The sequence below is a fragment of the Podarcis pityusensis genome (assembly GCF_964106645.2).
Source record: "Podarcis pityusensis genome assembly, chromosome: 3".
Lineage (NCBI taxonomy): Eukaryota > Metazoa > Chordata > Lepidosauria > Squamata > Lacertidae > Podarcis > Podarcis pityusensis.
Genome location: NC_138026.1, coordinates 109,416,923 through 109,439,664, shown reverse-complemented (window position 1 = coordinate 109,439,664; position 22,742 = coordinate 109,416,923). Strand labels below are relative to the sequence as shown.

General features: G+C 42.0%; 1 protein-coding gene across 29 annotated transcripts in view; it reads left to right on the top strand.

The window, feature by feature from the left end:
* The window catches only part of NRXN1 (neurexin 1), a 1,569,693-nt gene that overhangs the window by 698,902 nt on the left and 848,049 nt on the right, over positions 1-22,742 (top strand). For 23 of the 29 annotated variants that reach the window (XM_081000811.1, XM_081000818.1, XM_081000814.1 and 20 more), the window contains one exon: positions 3,149-3,178. The exons of the other annotated variants lie outside the window; for them this stretch is intronic. In XM_081000811.1, the coding sequence (XP_080856937.1) occupies positions 3,149-3,178 (30 nt within the window). The remainder of the gene's footprint in view (positions 1-3,148; positions 3,179-22,742) is intronic. 29 annotated transcript variants of the gene reach the window in all.

The window sequence follows — 22,742 nt, the reverse complement described above, 5'->3', positions numbered from 1 at the left end:
CTAACTGCAGGTAAAATAGAGACCACTCTTACAAGACAGGTGTGGAGAACCTTTAGTCCTACAATTGTTGCTGAGCTACTTCTTCAATTAGTCCCAGCAAGCATGGCCAGTGGGAGTCTTAATTCAACAACATCTAGAGGGCCAGAGGTTCCTGGCACTTGATCTAGGACATCAGAACATTTCTCAATGCAAGGTGAATATTTTCAAATTATGATATGCAAGTCAAAATGTTCTGGGAAACCCACACAACTGGCCATGCTTTGCGAGCAGTTCTTCTGCATCTCTAGTTAGGACTGGGATAGATTCTTGCCTGAAACCCCAGAGAGCCACTGAAGCCAGTACTAAGGTAGAGGGACCAAAGGGAGCTTCCTTTATTCTACATATTTCAGTATGTATATGTCAGAATAAAATGAGCTGGGATTGTATGCACCCTGGCTCTGCAGAGAATTCTAGGCATTCACTAGGAGCAGGAATGTGCAGGCACTAATGTGTGCAAACAGGGATTGGGAACCCATGGCCCTCCTGATATTGCTGGACTCCAGCTCCCATCACCTGCAGCCAGCATAACCAATGGCCAGGGATGATGGGTGTTGTAGTCCAACAGCATCTGGAAGGCCATAGGTTGCCCATCCCTGAGCTATTGGAAAGAGCATTGATGGTCTCACTCTTGTTCCTGCAACTTTATGCACATAGGAGATGTTCAGGGTTTGGGGTTTATTTGTTTTGTTTTCTTTCCCAACGTAACTATTGTATCCAAGACAGACACCGATACTTATTTCAGCCCTTGCCCACATTTTTTAAAAACAACAACAAAAACAAACTTGCCTTAAAGGCTCATTTTCACAGTGATTTATCGTATTGCAAAATACAATTTGCCTTGTGCTCTAAAGAAACCCAGGACCCAGATGGTGCATCATATTGTGTTTTGCTTGGGTACAGGAGCTTTTCAGTTCCCTCTTCCAGTACCAGCCCTCTTATGACCCCAGAACCCGCCCCCCCAATCAATCTCGCAAGCAATAAATAAATGAAAAAGAGAAAATTAAGGTACTAGTAGACATAAAACCTTGATAATATTTCCCATGGAACATGAAATGATTTTGATTGACACGGTTTCATGGAACATGCTCTTTCTAATTCAGGAGCCCACATCTTTTGGAAGACATGATATAGTTATATGTTATATTCATTCAAAAAGCACAAATTGCTTAGTGATTTTTTTTTTTCCAGTAGAGGAGAATCTTCAGTCACAAAGAACCTGGTACATCCAATTTCCAATCCTAAAGAAAATTATAAATCCACAAAGGAAAGGAATTGGAAAACACTACACTCATGAGCCAAAGCCACAGCTCAACGAAAGCGGCAATCCTAAGCGCTATTAGTTGGGATGAAGCCCCAGTGGGAGCTAAGTGGGACTTACTTCTGAGGCTTGACAACCATATGTCAGGAGTGCTCTGATGGTGTTTCCTGCTTGACAAGGGGTTGGACTCGATGGCCCTTGTGGTCTCTTCCAACTCTATGATTCTATGATTCTATGATTCTATGATTCTAAACAAGCTTACACTCTAACCACAAAGCTGAAATCATTACAGACTTCCTTCACTTAGTATACTGGCACTTATTGCAGAGTTGACATAGATTGGTGGACTCCCATCTTGTCTTCTCTAAAATCATGCATTTTTTGAGGCTGTCATTGAGTTTATGCTACAGGATCAGAATTTTAAAAACGTAAAAAACAAAACAAAACATGGTCTACTGCAACAGAAGCCAAAATAAGATTCTTCATGTGTCCAGATACTTAATACAGATTAATTGTCAATTTAGAAGACATACTGCATTCAATGAAAAACTTATTACATTGTTTAAAACCTTATTTCGTCAACTGATTGATTATATGAAGTGGCGTGTTTGGGGTGTGGGCTCTCTGCTTTTGAAATATTTCCTTCCTCCAGATCACTTGTTATATGTCTTATGTGTGCGCCTAATTTTTTATGTGAATTAAAAATCTCAAACTTAGGAATCTTACCTTCCAGCAAAAACCAGCATATTATTCTATTGCACACCTTCTTTGTGTGAACCAACCCAAAAAATAATGTGGGATATACCATGAAATTGTTGCAGAGGGAGAGAAGCACACTTTTATAGCTTGGGGGGGTCTAAATGACTACTATTTGGATTTCCCCCCCAAACCAATTTGCTAAGCATCTATTTATAAAGTGTCATCAGAGCTAAACTTTTGTTTAAGGGGATACAAGATGTGATATGCCAAATTTGCTTATGAGGGGAAAAAAACCAATTCTTTTGCTATTGCTTTAGCTCATTTTAAAAAAAATGGATTCGGAGAACTTACTTTGCTTAGCCCAATTAAAACTTCAGTTCTCCACAATCGGCAGGGGGGCGGGAGAGTTAATTGGGAAACTGATTTCAGCATCAATGTACTTTAAGCACAGCATATTTTAATTTGGAGAAACTACTTGGTGCCGAAACAAAGGGATTTTCTCCCCAGTTACAATTAATGCTGATATTTGCTTCCATCCCAATGGATGACTAACAATTTTCCTGCTCAGGAACAGATCTTATTCTACTCAAATGTTTCACACAAACAAGGAGACATCCCTTGCATTATCATTTCAATGTGACAAAGGAATTATTTTGTTTAATTATTTGAAATGCTCATTTTCAACGAGGGGAAAAAGATCAGACCCAGCCCATTCTTCAGGTTGACACTGTCCTACGTTTGGAAATTCGGGAGGGGAAAAAAAAGAAAGCTATTTTGCAGCTAAGTGTCCTCCTACTGAAAACGATGAAATTGGGAGACTGAGTGTTCCAGGAATTTGTTGAACTTGAAATGATTTTCTTATTATTTTTTTGTCTTCAGCCCAACTTTAATGCCTAGGGAAGAAGCTGTACAGGGCAGCGTTAATCTGTCTTAGAATAGAAGCCAAATGGCCCCTTTGCCCCATTCCCAACCCCACAAAAAGCATTCCAACCAGTGGTTGAAAAATGCTGTTTTAATTTTCCACTGTAACGGAAAACATCTCACAGGAAACAGATGCCTGTTGCAAAAAACATTTTTTGGGGGTCACTGTGACAATACCACCTTCCCGTGCACCCTTATTCATTGCTGACTGTGCTCTTGTTTCCCTTTAAGGTCTGGCGCACTTGATGATGGGCGACCAAGGTATGGGTTCTGCTCCTTTTCCACTCTGCTTTCATTGTTCCTTTATTTCATTTTGGTTTGTTTCCTTTTTTCTTCTGTAGCTGCTTCAAAATCCATCATGGCAAATGATGGCCAAATGCTTGCGAGCTTTCTTGGGCTGCAAATAAGCACACGATCGCAGTCACATTATTTTTTTCTTTTTGTTGTTGTTGTGTGTACAGTATATATATATATTTATATACATAATATGAATAGTGCTACGTAGAAACTGCTTTTGGTTTTTATTTTATTTTTAATTTGCTCCTCAAATCTTTTGATTTCCTTCTCTCTCTTTTTTTCAACTGTCTCCCCTACCCTACTTGCAATATAATAACTGTCAGCAAAAAAAAGAGTGAGGATCTGATTGGGAAATGGCTGTGTGTTTTAAGCACAACAAAGAGCAAAGGGAGCCATACTCCCAAGATAGATTGCGAAAGAGAAGAGTCTTGAGTTTGTACCTAGCAAGAGAGTCCTGCTTTGCATTAATGCATGACTGTTTTGAAAATGCGGAAAGCACTCGCTCCTGGCTTCTGGAATGCTCAGAATACAGTTTTGCAACATGATGAAATAAGTGGTGTTTCCCCATCACCGTGTACAAACCCTGCTCCCTTTAAAGTCAGTGCTCATGTTACTTCTGTGTCACTCGTTTGAAAATGAAGCATGGGTTACTTCTGTGTTCTCCTGCATGGACATGAAGGTTACAAAGCAGCCATTCTTAAAATGCGACACCAATTGCATTTCCATTTGTCTTCAAACACTTGTTTCATGCCTTGTCTCTTTTCATGTTCTTGAATTGTGACAGCATTTACATTTACACACACATGACTCTTACTGTTGTTTCTCTTCTTTGTTCTCTCTCTTTTTGTCTGGCAATGCTTTCTTCATGGAACCATTTCATCAAATCCATAGGTAAAAGTAAAGGTATTACATGACTTCCTTCCTTCTTTAAAGTTTTGTTTGAATGTCATCTATATATACTTTCAATGTATGTCTGAGTGATGCAAACATGTGTATTTAGTGTTGGTGCACTGTGGTGATGGGAGGTAGGTATGTTTTTTACTGTGAAACACTGCATCAGACTCAAGGTAAGGGGTTGCAAGTAGGAAAAATAGGCAGGTGGACCCTCCGACTCAAAAATCGACCACTAAGCTGAAAATCGCTGCTCTTATTTTTAAAAGCAAATCTAAAGTAATTGCATATAAATAAAGTCATTGTTGTCCGTACCTGATGCTTACTAGCACCACCATTATACCAGACAGTGTGTAGACCGTAATAGGTGGCACATTCCTTTTCCGATCGCTTTATGATCTTAGCGTCATGCATGGGGGGAAAGAGTGAGGGAATTGGCAGGATTTTAGGCAAGGGTTAACTTGTCGTAGCTGACCGCTCTGAGGAGCTAAATCTGTTACATGGTCTTAGAAAGACTCTGCAGAAGAAATGCATTGCGTGGAGAGATTTAGAGGAGAAATTGGGTGGGGTGGGGGGCCCTATTGGTGAAAGGAGATTGCTGGAAGTGTTGGTGGGCAGCTCTTCCAGGATTAAGGGAGCAGCATGGAAGAAGGATCGGAGACAGGTGCTGGAGAAGGGGAGCTGAAGTCGAGTCACCTTCTGAGGTATGTATTCTCTTCTCAATGCCTGGCAAAATGTAAAACTGTCAAAGGCAGCTACGAGGATGATACCACCAGATAGTGACCGAGTGGACAATATTGCTCCAGGCCCAACTACAGTGATGTGTAAGTCCAAGTGCAACTGGTTTTCTGCTACAGAAACCGGTGAGATTTCCTTCCTAAGTTGTTATCTTCGTTTTAACCAACACCCTTTAAAATAAAACGGGGGAAAGAGATAGGAGAATCGGCAGAAGAATGGGGAAATGCTTGCCTTTTATCCTTGTTTTGTTTACCTGTGATGAGAGAGTGAATCAAACCTTGTATGATATCATTTGGGTAAGTTTGAAATTGAGTTAGTGTACTGTAATTGAAAAAACAAAGTGGATTCCTAGGCATAGTGAAGCCCATTTTGTCGCTACTGATTTCAAAGAGAAAAATGAAACACAGGCTTGATTTTTCCCCCCTCTTGTTGAAATCAACATGCTTATCTTTAGGTTAAAATGCCAAGGTGTGTAATATGCCTAATTATTCTTTTTTTCCTGGAGGAAAATTGTTTTAGCAAATTAATTGCACTGGATTAATAGCAGGATGAGCATGGAATGTCCACCCCCATAAGAACACCACACACTAAATTTCACCGAATGTGTTATAAACCACCAATAAAACCCTTTTCATTCTGCTATAATTGTGGGTAGGTTTATTCTTTCATTTCCCTTCGTTATCTGGGTTCTGCTGTACAGTGAATTCTAGACAACTCTGCCCCCCAACCCCCCCCCCCAAAAAGAATAGTGGCTATTATATGGCTTTTGAAATTGTTGTTTTATTTTAGCGTCTTGAAATGTCAGCGACACAAAGTTAAAAAAGTAGCCCTATAGCCTATTGAGTCTGTGTTATGGTAGTCTTAGAATACATGAAAAGTTCTTGAAATTTAAACGTCGCCGTTGTAGGACCTGTTGTGGAATGGTAAAAGGGTAGAAAACTAATTGCATCTAGACAGTTCCAACTGGGTCACCAATTTTTAGGCACGTGGGCACATTTTTGATTTTTGAGCCAGTACCATGGGCAGTTCCCCATCCCTATTCACTATTTTCTGTCCCCAAGGACAGCCCCTCTCAAATTTGGTAAAAGTTGGGTCCAGTAGAATTAAACTAAGCAGGGGATAAGCACATAGAGCTGGAAAGAGAAGTGGGAAAGAACATCACTCTTCCAACTTCCTCCTTCAACTCTATATCCTTTTCAAGGGAGGGGAAAGGTAAATGCCCCCACCACATCATGACTGGGGGAGAGGGAGTGAGTAATGGTGTGTGTTTGCGTTCTCAGAGGTGTGTTGGTGCCAGGGGGCAGTTCCAATACATGCATGGTATCACATTGCCAACCCCTGTCTTAAAGATGCCCTTCCAAATCACAAGACATGTTTAAATTGTGACGTTTTCTGCTTCATGTGTAGTTAAAAAAGCAAAGCAAAAAACAAGAAGGCTTTAGACATATTTGTATCCCCTTTCAAGCTTAACGGGGATTGTGCCTGAATGTTCATCTACTGACAATGTAATATTCAATTATGTAATATTTGCCTATTGACAGTACGTCATATGCAACAGGCCTTGTGAAAGCTTAATGAATTTTCTCTGAGGAAAGCAAAGAAGAAAAGGATTATGCCTTGATGTCTAGTTAGACTAATTATCCAAAACCCATATTTACAGGAAATGTCAGGTTAAGAGCTACATGGAGAATTGCTCCCATTTCATGTCAAATGAGGATATGAGCCGTGATCCAGCTAAAATAGTCCAACCACATCATTTTCACTTTGACTGGGTTATTTTTCTGACATTTTGCTCTCTTGCTTACATTCATTCCTTTGATGTGAGAGCACTGAGATGTGCGATTTGGAGTATTATTGATAATTTATATTGCATGCAAATTATTGCTGTGAATGGAAGGAAAAATGGGAATTAAAAATTTGCTCTGTTCATGACACTGCAATATCAGGCAGTATATAGTACTGCATGAAAAATGGATGCATGGTACGTGGTAGCTTTTCTTATTTTTTATTTACATCAACCAGCACTGGCCAACACAGCTTAAGAACTGGTTCTCAAATTCTCAATATTTATTTGGTGGGCTTGAGTACATTTTTACCTTCTTGCACTGCAGTCCAATGCACACTTACCTGGAAGTAAGCCCCACTGAACATAGTGGAACTTATTGCTGAGTAAACATGCATAGGATTGTGTTGTTATTATACTATTATCCTTGGTTGAAAACTTTCTGCTGCAATTCTTTAACCCCCCCCCCCAAATAGTCCAGTATACACATATAAATTTCTCTTTCCCTCTCTCTTATGACTTGGTTAATCCATATCTCATAACTCTCCACTCAGTGTTTTAGCTGTCTCTGCTGAAAAGCACTGTCTGAGCTGATACTTGGTGATGTGAAAGTTGTATCTGTGGTGACTCATCTTCTGCTGGGTCATTCACACACATGCGGGCTATTTCTTCATTGTGCACTCAATCAATATACATGTGTGAAATGACCTTTAGGAAGATTTATGAAAGAAGGCAAAGCCAAGATCAAATTTTCTGCAATCCCAGATTATACCTTGCAGCATATTCGACATTCATGTTTACTATATTAGTATAACAGTTTAAAATAATGAATTGCTAGGGGTATGCATTTGCTTCAAAAACAAATGAAAAATGAAACAAGGGCACATTCATTCATTTTTAATCTATTTCTATGTGAAATAAATTAAAATCCTTTTGTTTAATTTCTCCCATTTGTTTATTAAGGGGGACGGATTTCTGAAACTGACAAAGGGGCACAACATTGCTTTGCATTGCTTTTATATATAGTTACATCTAGGGAACTTTTTTTAGGGAGGGGGATTCTTGGGGTGTTCTGAAAGTGTGAAGGCATGAAGCACTAAACACTGGGATGCTTAGAGAATGGGAAACCTATTTAATTGTGTATTACACAGGGACCCTTTCCCCAACATATCTGAAACTTGGCATGTCTGAGGGTTTAGGGGCATCGTGCAACATTGGCAGAAGCCATGTCATTTGGGTGGAAAACTCCAAAAGTGCAGGCATCAGAATACAGGCTGGGTCTTCATTGCAATAAATGTAGAAACTAAATGAATGAGATTGTTTAAAATAAGAATAATGAGACTCACGGGAAAAAATGAAACATATGAGGCAATAATAGACCAGAAAACAAAACAAATGGGGCTGCCAGAAAGTAATTGAAAAATGGCATGAAAAATTTCCAAGCACCCCTTTTGTTATGAATGATGCAGCTGCAGTGCCGGCAAAGCGTTATGCTATGTGCTTGCATTGTATTGCATTGGTATAGTTTGTTTGCAGGCCCCAATTCGTACAGCAGTGCAGTGTGCTTTGGGATTAGGCTGCTAGTGACACTTGCCTCTCTGGGTAAACTGGGAGATAACTCCCTCCCCAGCTGTACTTACCCCTTCCTCTCAGCCCTACTGTGTACCTCCCCCTCACCCAAGTGTTTTTGCCCAGGTGGAATGTGTCATTCAACTGTGACATTGCCTCTAGCTGTTCCTGGATGGAGAGATGCATAGGCGGGTGTCTTGACTTTTGCATGGCCTGTTGCAAAAAGGAATGCGGCAGAGTTACTGCCCGCCCCGCCCCCCCGCCCCAATTTGCCTTTGGCTCTAACCTTCCCTGACATATGGCCCTTTGAAAGTTCCCCATAATGGAGTTCCAGCTCTCAGTCTGAAAAAGGTTCCTCACTGCTGTTCTGTAGCCTTAATGCGCAGGCGTGACTTAACAATCTGACCAAGTGTCTTGTGAACCAGCGTGTAGGTGGAGCTTCATGCTCTGGCACCAGGGGGTGGAGAGCAGGCAGGGGCGGGGCTGGCGTGCATCCTGGGGGTGTGGCATGGTATCCGTAGGGGAGTGGCGCCCAGCGGGGGGCCAGCTGTGATGGCACCCCGCCGGGATCGTGCTCCCGGGGGCGGTGTGCTCCTGGCGCACGCCACTTCCTCTGCCAGTGCCAGCGTGGAGCTTTTACAATAACTAAGCAGGAAGGCTAGGATTTTAGAAGGCTGCCGCTGGGGGGCATTATCAGGACATATAACTGAAAAGCGGGTGCTTTCCGCAGGAGGAGAAAGTGTTTGCAAAAAGCGCTGTCTCGTTTTAAAAGCAGCTCTACTTTGCACCCTTTCTGGAGCCACCTTGTCATAGCGTTCCCTCCCCTTTGTTTCCAAATCTCTTTGACAAAGCCCCATGTGGGCCCGAGGCCTATGTGTTAGGTATCTTAGGTATACCTTCAGGTATACTGGCCTCAGCCCTGTATACCTGAAGGAGCGTCTCCACCCCCATCGCTCAGCCTGGACACTGAGGTCCAGCTCTGAGGGCCTTCTGGCAGTTCCCTCACTGCTAGAAGCCAAGTTACAGGGAACCAGGCAGAGGGCCTTCTCGGTAGTGGCATCCTCCCTGTGGAATGCCCTGCCATCAGATGTTAAGGAAATAAACAACTATCTGACTTTTAGAAGACACCTGAAAGCAGTTTTTCATGTTTTATCTTTTATCGTGTTTTTAGTATTCTGTTGGTAGCTGCCCAGATGGGCAGGGTATAAATTATTATTATTATTATTATTATTATTATTATTATTATTATTATTTTAGTTTCTTTAACAAAATTTATATACTGCTTGATCAGAGTAAAACTTCTAAGCTGTTTACAGGAAATATTAACATTGTCCATGAAAAAAATTAAAACAGGGATCATTAAAACAACCAGTGAAATAAATTAAAGCACGTTAACATCTGTTGTGATAGGTGTCAGGGTACTGATAACTTCCCCTTCCCACACAGAAGCTAGAATGCAAACATGGGGAGTCCTTCTGCCTGAGCTGCTTGAGGTTTGATGTAAGAATTCCCGTTGTCACACCAGTTCAGCCACTTGCTGTCATAGACTTTGCTGCCAAGAGCATGATACAGTAGAGATAACACGCTTCTGTGTAATGTACAAGGCAAAGCAGACCTCTCTCTCTTTCTTTGAATATGTAATGATAATTTCTTCAAATGTCTTAAAAAAAAATCATATGGCATTATGAAACAGGAGGTCTCGCATATTATTTCAGTAATCTTATGCATAAGGATTGATTGACCTTCAAAAGTTATGCTGTGTTAATTTCCTGTATGAATGCATGGTAACGGAATTAATGAAATTAAAGGAAGGATTATTAAAATTTGATGTAAAGGGCATATGCTGGCACGATGAAACATCCTCTCCATAACATCAGTGTGGGAACCAAAGCCCAGACTTTGATATCACTAATGCTTTTACACCAGTGGTTCCCAAACTTTTCCGGGCCACTACGCTCTTTGCTCTATAAACTCGTCTCCAGTTCCCATTACCCTATAAAAAGCATTATTCAGAATAAACGTTTGTAAGACCCACTGAGGAAGATAATAGTAGGATAATATTTTATTTTTTAAAAAAGAAGTAATTTATTGAACTTTTAAATTAAAACTATTTAGTTTTATTCAACAAAATTGATGAGCTTGATTCAGTGATTCCAGCTTTTCAAAGTCTGATAGTCATTTAAACCCCCAGCCCCCTCCCCTGCCACCCCCTTGCCTCTTAGCACCCCCACTAGGTAACCCCCCACTGACCCACATGCCCTGCCCTCTTTGGGAACCACTGCTTTACAGTCATGTTAGTTATGTCCCTCTTTGGCAAAGGACCATATCTGGAGTGAAAAGGAGAATGGAAAACATTTTCTCTGGTTTTCTGCAACACACAAAAAAAACTAAAGTACTAAAGACAGTACTATGCACTATCTTTGAACCATGTAGCCAAGTGCTCTTGCTATATTGTTTTAGATGCCTGCTGAAAACTAATAAAAATAAAAATCAGCAAGCCTACTCAGACATAATATAAATTGTTGTTGTTGTTGTTTAGTCATTTAGTCATGTCCGACTCTTTGTGACCCCATGGACCAGAGCACGCCAGGCACTCCTGTCTTCCACTGCCTCCCACAGTTTGGTCAAACTCATGCTGGTAGCTTCAAAAACACTGTCAAACCATCACATTCTCTGTCACCCCTTCTGCTTGTGCCCTCAATCTTTCCCAACATCAGGGTCTTTTCCAGGGAGTCTTCTCTTCTCATGAGGTGGCCAGAGTATTAGAGCCTCAGCTTCAGGATCTGTCCTTCCAGTGAGCTCTCAGGGCTGATTTCCTTAAGAATGGAGAGGTTTGATCTTCTTGCAGTCCATGGGACTCTCAAGAGTCTCCTCCAGCACCAGAATTCAAAAGCAATAATATAAATTGGTTTATGTATATTTTGGGTATCTTGCTGGTCTTACCTGCACTTTATTGATAATTCATTATGTGTGTGATTATGTGGTCTGTATTCCCCCCCCCTAAAAACAAACAAACAAATAAATAAATAGAAATAAATGTTATCATCCAGAGATAGGGGCTGTCATGGAGGTCAACACCTTTTCCCAACAGATTCATGGGAGGCAGTGTAGGTCTTGAACCACTGCCTGAGACGGGTGATCAATTATGTGTTGGCAAACAAACTGAGGCTTAATCCAGACTGAGTAGAAGTTCGTTTGGTCACCAGGAGAAGTGATTATGGAGCGCACTGTTTTGGATTAGTTGCATGCTCATTAAAAGGTCCTGGGACTCTTTATTTTGTGGGTGAGGGGAGGGATGTTATTATGCCTTAAAATATTTATATCCTGTCTTTTGGCCTCTCCAATGGCTCACAGTATCACATAAAACAATATATAAAGGGTACAGGGACCCCTGACCATTAGGTCCAGTCGTGACCGACTCTGGGGTTGCACGCTCATCTCGCTCTATAGGCCGAGGGAGCCAGCATTTGTCCACAGACAGCTTCCGGGTCATGTAGCCAGCATAACTAAGCTGCTTCTGGGGAACCAGAGCAGTACACAGAAATGCCGTTTACCTTCCCACCGGAGCGGTCCCTATTTATCTACTTGCACTTTGACATGCTTTCGAACTGCTAGGTCGGCAGGAGCTTGGACAGAGAAACAGGAGCTCACCCCGTCGCGGGGATTCGAACTGCCGACCTTCCGATCAGCAAGTCCTAGGCTCTGTGGTTTAACCCACAGTGCCACCTGCATCCCCAAAACAATATATAACTGTCTGTAAAACACACACACACACACACACACACACACACACACACGATGAATAAATAATAATACTATCTCCAGGCAGAATCATGGAACTGTAGAGTGGGAAGGGACCCTGAGAATTGTCTAGTCCAGCCCCCTGCAATGCAGGAATATGTAGTTGTCCGCTACAAGGATCAAACTTGCAACCTTGGCGTTTTCAGCACCATGCTCTAATTTCAAAAGAAACTCAGAAGTTCCAGTGGTGGTGTAGGTTTCCCTACAAATCCATATAGAATCTCTGGACCCAGGCTTTAGAAACCGCTGTCTCAAAGTGCTCATAGCCCTAGCCTGGTGTAGCAAATATTATTTAGCAAATAATGGTGGATTTTTTTTGAGGTGATGCATTTAGGAGAGTGCAGTCCTATGCAAAGGTAAGCCTCATTGTGTTTGCTATTGCGTAACCTCAGATAGTTATGTGTAGAATTGCACTGAAGAGCTTAGGCTCAGAATTAGCCTAAATAAAAACAAGTTATTTAGCATTTTTCTCAGCCCTTCTGCTACCTGCTGCCCCCACCCTCAGAAACCCAGCAAGTCTCTGTGTCATCACCATCCATAAAGAATCTTTATATATATATATTTTTGGGAATACACCAAGTCTTTTTCAAAAAAAAAAAAAAAAGTCCTAGAAGACTTTTGGAAGTCATCCAGTTCTACTAACCCTTCTGACTTCCTACCTCAGAATTACCAAGTCTAGGAGCCTCCTGCCCAGGGACATAAATCATTTTAGCACGTGTGTCATCTCTGCTGTTCGCTCAGAATGAGAATAAGATTTGCTTTTTTAAAATTCACATTTCCAGCATGAGAGATACAGAAGAGGCAAGGTGATATCTTCTATGGCACCAACGACTACTGGTTAAAAAGAGCATTCAGGCATTCAGCTACTCACAATCCGATCCAGTGAGCCAGGATCTCACCTTGCCTGTTTTCATGGAATTCCACCTCTGTGAACCATATAGCATCATCAACTTCTGTTATTAATTATTACAATAAACGACACACACACAAAAATCAGCACACAATATCAGTTTGTAAGGAAAGGAGGCACGGAAAACAAGAGTTGAAAGGTTCTCAAAGTGTCCAAACAACCACTTTGAGAAGCTTACATTTGTATTCTAGCCATTATCCAAGAAGCTCAAGGACATTTGAAGATTCTACCCCATCCCAATTACTGTTACAGCAATCCGGCGAAATAGGTTACAGCAGGAGTTCTAAGAGGAACACTCTGCTCCCCATTCAGACACACAAGAGGCAAAGTTTAAGGGCGCATTCCAACCAAGCAAAAATTGTGTGAGGTGTAAAGACTGGGGGGGGGGGGGGGTGGCCTGGGGACAGTCTGGGGAAATTTCCAGGCCAAGCAAGGGAGAAGCTGGATGTGGCTCCCCCACCCCCACCCCATGATCTTCATGGCTGAGAGAATTTGAACTGGTTCTCCCTAGTCTTCATTCAGTGATCTACTGTCAAGGGTGCTTCCCAAACAAAGGAATGTACATGGCAGGTAGTTAAGTATTTATTGCCAAATATAATACAGTTGCTTCTACACCTCTGGATATCCACATACAGTCATACGCCGGGTTACGAACGCTGTGGGTTGCACTTTTTTGGGTTGCAAACCGCGCCGAACCCGGAAGTACCGGAATGGGTTACTTCCAGGTTTCGGGGCTTGCACATGCGCAGAAGCGCAAAATGACGTCACGCGCGTGCGCAGATGCGGCACTTCAGGCTGCGAACGCTGCAGGTTGCGAACGTGCCTCCCGCACGGATCATGTTCGCAAACCGAGGTATGACTATACGCTAATCTAACTACTAGGCAGCTATTCCCAGGTCCACACTCCATGGAACAGTTGCACCACTCCCTCTCCACCGGTATCTTTCACTGACAGGCTACATGCACCTAGCCAGAGAAAGCATCATGGTGGAAACTTCCTCTGCTCAGCCCTTTTCAATTCCATCCTGGTTCTGGGAGACAGTGCTGCATGAGAAGAACTTGGCCCTTCACTTGCCTGACTTGCCTCTTCCTCCTCTTCTTCTGACCCACCCTGTGCTCCACCCTTCAGCTCTGAAGCTTCCCCTGCCTCTGACTCTTTCCTCCTGGCTGGTACAAGTCTCCACAAACCACTGTCCCCCCTCTCCTGAGTCAGACTCCAGCTCCTCTTCCCCCAGTGCACACTCGTCAACATCCTGCCAGTCTCTGACATCTAATTACCATATTAAAAATTATTCCTGTACTATAAACATCATCTTCTAAATCAGTGGTCCCCAATTGGTGGTCTGTGGACCCCAGGGGGGCTAGGTAACCTACCCAGGGAGTCTGTGGCACCATTCACATAACAAAAACTGCCACACAGATATCTAAATTGTCAAAAGTAGGGGATTCATGGCTTGGCCTTTGGAAAACAGGGGGTCTGCAGGACTTAGCTTATTGGGAACCACTGTTCTAGATGGTTTACATGGAAAATTGCATCTGCTATACAAAATAGCTTCTATTATAAAAAAGGGGGCACACAAGATAGCAATATTGTTTGAGTCTTAATTGTTTGCTCGTATTTACTGCTTGTTTGGTATTTACTGTTTGAGATTCAGCCCCAATATGCCTCTTGCGGTCATACAGGGATGAGGAAGTTCAGAAACCTCAAGCTCGCTCCCCAGGCCATTCACCCCTCACTGATTATGTTCTGTCCTCCTTGAATGGTCTCTGGAGCAAACAGGGCATGACTACAGTGGTCTTAAAGAATGTGCACATCAGGACTATATGGGGTGGGAGACTTTAACTCTTCTTCTTCATTGGACTTCAGCAAATAACTTCACTTCAGTAGGTGCCTACCTGTTTGACATTACTGTAAAAATAAACACGGGTGCAGGCACATGGGAACTCTGGTTGTCTCAGTCCACTCAACTATTCTTTCAGCCTTCCCGCTGAATGTAATTCAGCCAAAGATATAGCAAGGAAGGTCTTCTTGTCCAACCCAGCCGTCTCTTTCCTCATGAAGTGTGGCATATAAAATCTTCGCACCTATCTATGTCAAACTAATTACCCACCGTGAGACACAAAGAAAAGCCCTGAACATTTGTATCTAGCTGTAATTCTCCTGAGACCAAAAAAACCCTGGAAAACAGGCCAGAGAGAGATCTAAAAATATATTTCCTAATACTCTTACCAGCTAAAGGAGATAGTAAGGAGCCCTTCCATTTCCCGAGCAATAATAATAATGATGATGATGACGACAGGTAGTTTCACAGAAATATAACTGTGTTACAATAATAATAATAATAATAATAATAATAATAATAATAATAATAAATTATTTATATCCTGTCCTCCCCAGCCAAAGCCAGGCTCAGAGCAGCAATAAAAGTAACACAGTTTACATAACATCAGAATCAATTAATTAAAATACATTCTAAAATCAATTCAGAATCAGATTAATGGCAACCATTGGGCTAGAGTTCTATGAGGATTACCAAAGGAGAACATCCTGTTGTGTATGCATAGGTTAGAATGCCATGGGGGAAGTTCATGGAGAACCATACGGGGCACATTGGTCACTAGAGTTCTGGAGCCAATGTTCTGACTGGTAAATTCAAGGAGGTTAAGGCTTTCGCTAGCTGCTAACCATGGTGGTTTTATTCTGTCTCCACTGTCAGAAGTGGTGTGCTGGAGATCACAAGTGGGCAGAGTGCTGCTTCACTCAGGTCCTCCTTGTAGGGTTCCCCATTGACATTTGGCTGGCCACTTTGAGAAAAAGGATGCTGAACTCAATGGGCCTTTTGTTTGATGTAGCAGGACCCTTTCTCATATAAATTCCAGCACTCAGCAGCTAACCTTTCCCACAGCAGATAAGGGAAAACGAGGCTGAGGTCTCCCAGGTTACAAGAAAGGAGATTCTGATTAATCATCAGAAAGAACTTTCTGATGGAAAATGCTGTTTGGCAGTGGAACAAACTCCCTCGGGAGGTGGTGGACTCTCCTTCCTTGGAGGTTTTCCAGCAGAAGCTGGCTGGCCATCTGTCATGGATGCTTTAGCTGAGATTCTGCATTGCATAGGGTTGGAATGGATGGCCCTCTGGGCCCCTTCTAACTCTACAACTCTATTATTCTTCAGAAGGTCAAGCTACACATTGCATTTCAAGTGCCCCCCCCCCCCCCACCAACAAGCAGCATCCTTGGCAATAAATGCTTTGCGCTAGAGAAAGGACAGAAGGGGTCTGCAGTTCTCCACTTCCAAATACTTTCCCCTATGAAATTTCCCTTCCCAAATGACTTTTATGTTCTGGAGCTGTGTTCACTTCACCAGCATGGGTCTGGAATCATGAAGGTATAAAAGCAGCTGGGTGGGCGGGTGGTATTTTCAGGTGGAAATAGGTTGCCTGAGGAAGGTTCTGCCCTCCTTCTCCTATGTGATTACACTTCAGGGTGATTCAGCCAAACATAAACAGTGTTTGCCTAACAGTACTTTTTTTTTTAAAGTCTCTGCAATTAAGTTTGATGGAACTTCTCTTTGGATAGTGTCAATGTGGTGTTAATAAAGGCCCTCTTCCAGTATGTTAAGATCTGCTAGGTAGGCTCCTCTCCCAGACTCTGAGCTAATTATAACTCTGATATTATTATTATTATTATTATTATTATTATTATTATTAATAATATACCATCCTATACCCAGAGGTCTCAAGGCAGTTCACAGAACAAAATCGAAATATAAAACCAGAAAATATATAATCAAAATAAAAACAACAAAATATATAAAACCAGAAAATATATAATCAAAATAAAAACAAACAAACCCCCCTCCCCCAAAAACCCACATTTTAAAAGGGCATAGGATGTCAATCAAATCATCCAAAGGCCTGATTAAAAAGGAATGTTTCTGCCTGGTGCCTAAAGGTGTGTAATGAAGGTGCCAGGTGAACTTCCCTGGGGAGACCATTCCACAGTGGGGAGCCATTGCAGAAAAGGCCCGTTCTCATGTTGCCACCTTCTGGACCTCTCAAGGAGGAGGCACACAAAGAAGGGCCTAAGAAGATGATCTCAGGATCCGAGTAGGTTCATATGGAAAGAGGCAGTCCTTGAGGTATTGCAGTCCTGAGCTGTCTAAGGCTTTATAGGTCAAAACCAGCACTTTGAATTGGACCCAGAAACCAATTGGTAGCCAATGCAGTCGGACCAGGATTGGTGTAATATGCTCAAACCGTCTTCCTCTGGTTAGCAACCTAGCCACTGAATTCTGCACCAGCTGAAGTTTCCAAACTGCCTTCAGAGGCAGCCCTACATATAACACATTGCAGTAATCTAGCCTTGAAGTTACCAGAGCATAGACAACAGTGGTTAGGCTACACCTGTCCAGATAAGGGCATACCCAAAGCTGGTGGAAGGCACTCTTGGCCACTGAGGGCACCTGAGCCTCGAGCGACAGCAAAAGATCCAGGAGTAACCCCAAGCTATGAACCTGCTCCTTCAGAGGAAATGTAACCCCATCAATAGCAGGTGATCTCCACCCTATCTGATCTAGGGAATCACTCACTAACAGTGCCTCCGTCTTATCTAGGCCAGGTGGATAGAGACAAGAGCAGTTCCCTCAGGCTCTCAGCAGGGTGGTCCTTACATAGTAAACATGGTCCCTTGATATATGAGATCTCTGTTTCCTGGCTGGAAAACAGCTGTTTAGGAAGTAGATAGTGTACTCAGTCTTTTCTTCCAAGTTTGGGCTTGTCAGGAATTAATACACAGGATTCTGCACCAGCTGAAGCTTCCATAGTAGTGCTGCAATATCCTGCCCACAAGCCGCATTGTAGATTGAAGGAATGGGGATTAGGCTTGCTCTAGTGGTGATTGGCATACTGGGCCAATAGGCAGAGGTCACCTGTTTTCACTAGAAAAAATCCACGAAGGTGTTGCCTTACTTCAATGCTGGTCAGCCATGCTGGGCTAAAAGAAACCATTTACATACCTCTTCGTTTATTTCCTTTGAGCAGATAGAAATGGCACGTGCCCAATTTCTCCCTCCCTTCCCTGCCTCCGCTGCCCAATTTGCAGGTCATCTTTCAGTTCTTCCTGCAGCACTTACTAAATTAACATCTGACACATTTTAACGGAGACAGGTGATAAACACGTGTAGCTGGCAGACTTCGCTTCCTCACAGTTCATCAGCATCTTATAATACTCCTTTCCCAATCCCATCTTCCAGCAGCAGGAGGATGCTTCCTAAGAAAGGCTCTGTGACTGCTTTTCAATCAGAAGATGGCAGCTTAAGCATTCTGAACATTGACACCATGTATGTACCTTCTAGTCTTTCTTTGGCGATCACTCATGGCTGAGTAAGATTGTCTTCCATGAACACAAATCTTAATGGTGTGTCCATAAGTGACTGTGGAGGCCAATTCTGGATCCACACTCCCTTCCACTGTGAAGACATAGGTACATGCAGTTGAACACTACCCTCTATATTTCTTTCCACTCTGACAAAAGATATATAAGACAATTTTTAAGGGGATCCCGAAGAAGAGACTATCACTGCCTGTCAACCCTACCTTTACCTCCTCGACAAGGCACTTCCAACCACTTCTCCCCACAGCTGTTCCTGCACAGCAGGACTGCGAGAATTTGATTCAAAAAGCCTAATCTTATGGCGCCAGTTGCACATTTTTTGGTGATGAAAATGTAGTGAATGTGTTGCAGGAGCTGCTATGGCCACGATTTTCTCCTAGAAAAGAAGTGATACCCGTGATAGTCATAACTGAAAAATCATGTGAAGATGCATGAAGGAAACTACAGTTAGGATAAGAAAAATGTGCTTCAAAGCTTTTCAAATAACCAATGCCTATTAGCCACGGCTATGTGGATCATATGCTCTTTGCAGTGGGCAGAATTTGGACAATAGAATTATGGAAATGTGGAGTTGGAAGGGACCCTGAGGGACATCTAATCCAACCCCCCTGCAGTGCAGGAATCAACTAAAGCATCCATGACAGATGGCCTTCCAACCTTTGCTTCAAAACCTCCAAGGAAGGCGAATCCACAAACTTCCAAGGGAGTCTGTTCCAATGTCAAACAGCTCTTACCATCAGAAAGTCCTTCCTGGTGTTTATTCGGAATCTCCCTTCTTGTAACCTGAAGTATCACGGCATGTCTTGTGAAGGTATGGATGCATCTTTCCAGGTTTCTGTGGCCAGTTTGCGTATGTTCGTTCATAAACCCTTTCTTTATACCTGAAGGAGCTTCTCCACCCCCATCATTCAACCTGGACAGTGAGGTCCAGCTCTGAGGGCCTTCTGGCGGTTCCCTCACTGCCAGAAGTGAGATTACAGGGAACCAGGCAGAGGGCCTTCTTGGTAGTGGTGCCTGCCCTGTGGAATGCCCTCCCATCAGATGTCAAAGAAATAAACTATTCAACTTTTAGAAGATATTTGAAGGCAGCCCTATTTAAGAAAGTTTTAAATTTTTAATGTCTTATCGTGTTTTTAATCTTGTGTTGGGAGCCCCCTGGGTGGCTGGGGAAACCCAGCCAGATGGACAGGGTATAAATGATAAATTATTATTATATTATTATTATTTAAATCTGCATTTTTGTTGGGGGGAAATCCATGTAAAAGTGCATTATTTTCAGCACCTTTCCCCGCAAAGTTCATATCTGTGCATGCATTTTACCCTAGAATACACGTCTTGTATACATTTATCATGGAATACACATTTATATATACATCACGGTACTTATTGTGACGTGAGGGCTACACAACAATGTTCAAATAATTGGGGAAAATAAAGGACAAGTTGGTTTCTGCCCATGCATTTGTCCAGGAACTGCAAATTGGGTCACTTCTCTTAAAAATGCAGAATGAGTAAGATCTCCAAGCAACCCTAGTCTTGAGGTAGTTTTCATTACTATGCAAGTCAGAGTTACTCTGGGGAGCCTCAGTGTGTGTGTGTGTGTGTGTGTGTGTGTGTGTGTGTGTGTGTTTGTGTGAATATAAAACTGAGCAAATAGGATGTGGGTAAATACAAGTGCCTGTATTATCTCAGCTTTCATATCAAAGCAGTTGGCATTACAGTACAGTGGTGCCCCGCAAGACGAATGCCTCGCAAGACGAAAAACTCGCTAGACGAAAGAGTTTTCTGTTTTTTGAGTCGTTCCGCAAGACGAATTTCCCTATGGTCTTGCGAGTTCTTGCGAGTTTGTTTCCTTTTTCTTAAAGCTGCTAAGCCGTTAATAGCCGTGCTTCGCAAGACGAAAAAACCGCAAGACGAAGAGACTCGCGGAACGGATTAATTTCGTCTTGCGAGGCACCACTGTAGTAGCAAAGGGCAGCAGTGATAATTATGAAAGAACATTCGTTTCTCGTTCAAGTCTTGCTATGTGCCTGACACAGTTCTAAATGTTCCTTAGTCATATGTTACCCAAAGATCATTTGCTGTTTCCATCTCTTTTTACTTCCTCTGTGTATATTTTCTCAGCACCTAAGACTGGGTTGTAGCGGGATCCTGTCCTTCCCCCTGGAGCTTTGAATTGATCTGGAAACTCCTTTCCTTGCTATATGGGATGCGTGTTCTGCTGGTATGATAAATGACATGTCCCAGGGTGTTTGTGGGTTCGTTCCCCCTCCCCATGTAAGCGTCTTGTCAGCTTTTTTTTTTTTTACCAAGCATGAGTGATTTTCAGTGATTTTCTTTTTCTGCAGATACTTCAAATTGAATTAGAACTCCAGAGGGAAAATATCTTATTCTGCCATTAATTTACAGATATATAATCTCTTAAGGACTGAAGGTGTCTCCCTCACCTTTTCTTTCTCTGCTCCCCCTACATGTTTTTAAGCTTCTGGCTAGGATAATGAGCCCATATATTAATTTTTAGATTTCTCCCTCTCACCCCAAGATACTATGACAACTCTGCTCATTTTTAAAAGAGTTGATTTTTTTTCTTTGGCTTCTCTTTGGGGGTTTGCGCAAACGGATTTCACAGTTTTATCATGAACTGCGCCTTTCTGTCTGCTTCTATTATTATTTCCCCCCACCATAAATATGTAACTATTGAAGCTGGCTCTTCTCTTCTCCTGGATGCCCCAGAAGTGAAAATGCAAGAGAGAAAAGGAAATGCTAATAAAGCTTAGATCCCTTCTGGTGTGGGTCATTGCCATCTTCCCTACAATGAAAGGGGATGACTAAGGACTGAACCAAACCATAAATGTTCTTCACTTGCTCATTCACTGGCAAATGGGGAAGGGGAGAAATCCAGTTCCGTTTGCGTTTAAAGGCACTTTGCAATACAGTACGTGAACTGGAACAGAGCCATCCTTTGAAATTCCCTGAATTTTGCCATACAGTCTTCCAGCCAAGTAATGTGTGCAAAAATACACATCCAGTGGTAAAATGTGCACGCAAATTTCTGTATCAGTGAAAATAATTTGCAATATAAATTATATTAGGGGAAAATGTGTATATTATGAGAAAGTCATGCTAAAATGGGTCTACATTCTCATGAAGACTTTATAAAAACGCATTGTGTATGTGTCTGTGTGCATGAAATCTTTCATGATTTGTTCCATTCACACCATGCAGTCAGGAACATCCTACAACCATCTGTGCCATTATGAATAGCACATTCAATACATGCTTGCTGTAAGATGCTGCAGGCTGTGTTGAGAACCAGGAAGTTCAAATCTCGAGTCTGCCGTGAATTTAGTAGGGCTATTGTGATGACCTCCTTAAGGAGCTGTTGCAAAAGTCAATGTACCGTAAGCACTTACTGTTAAGTAGGCAGAACTGAAAAATGCTCACCTTGTTTTGAAGATTTTTAGTTCATTAAAACACACATGAAAACATACTTTTTTGCGCTTCCTTGTTCTGAATATATTCACACAATTCTTAGTACTGTTCTTGGAGAAAGCTAGACTTGACAAATTCCTCTTTTTGGACATCTAGTTTTCTCCGCACTAAGCTTTTAGTTTGTATGTAGTAGCACTCAGTTATATGAATCCTGAATCCGTCCTCAGAAACAGGTTTATCATGATATTCTTGCTGTTTGTAAGAACTAAATGTTGTATCCAGTACTAGTTCTGTTCTTAGTAAACCCGATTAAATTAATGGCCATGACTATCCTGGGTTCATTAATTTCCGTGGGTCTACTCTGAGCAGTTGGAGACAGTCGTAAGCTTTAAAGTTTCTTGCTCCATACTACCTATAAATCAACTATTGTCTTTTCTATCCTAAAAAAAAGCTTCTCTTGATCATTCTGATTTATTGATTTGTCTCCTCTCCTGTTTTTATTTATATGTGTGTCTTGAATGCCTTGTCCTTTTTCAGTGTCTGGTTTTTCTTCCTTCAAATTCCTCTTTTTATCTCCTCCGATTCGTTTGCTGGTCACATCAGTCTATTGAAACTGCTTTCTTTCTTCACAACCTGATTTTTCTGTTTTATTTCTTTGGGATCTTTGTGGGTTTTTCCCCACACTATTGATATTTTCCCTCTTCCCACCTAAAGTTCTCACAGTCTTTTTGTGGCTTGGTTATCTTGGTCATCATTCATTCTGTTCTTATCATCATTTAATCACCAATAAGTTTATTGTTCTAGCCGAAAGCCATGACAACTTCATAACAGTTTGCTGAACTACAAACCACAATAAAAACATTAAGTGATAAGAATTATTACCATCCCAATACTTACTTTTCCTTTCAAAAATCCTGTTAATTCCCCCCTCCCTCTTTCTGTTGGCATTCCAAAGTCTTCTCTTCTGGGATCCCTTTTCAATTTATTTATTTAAAATAAATGGCCTCACT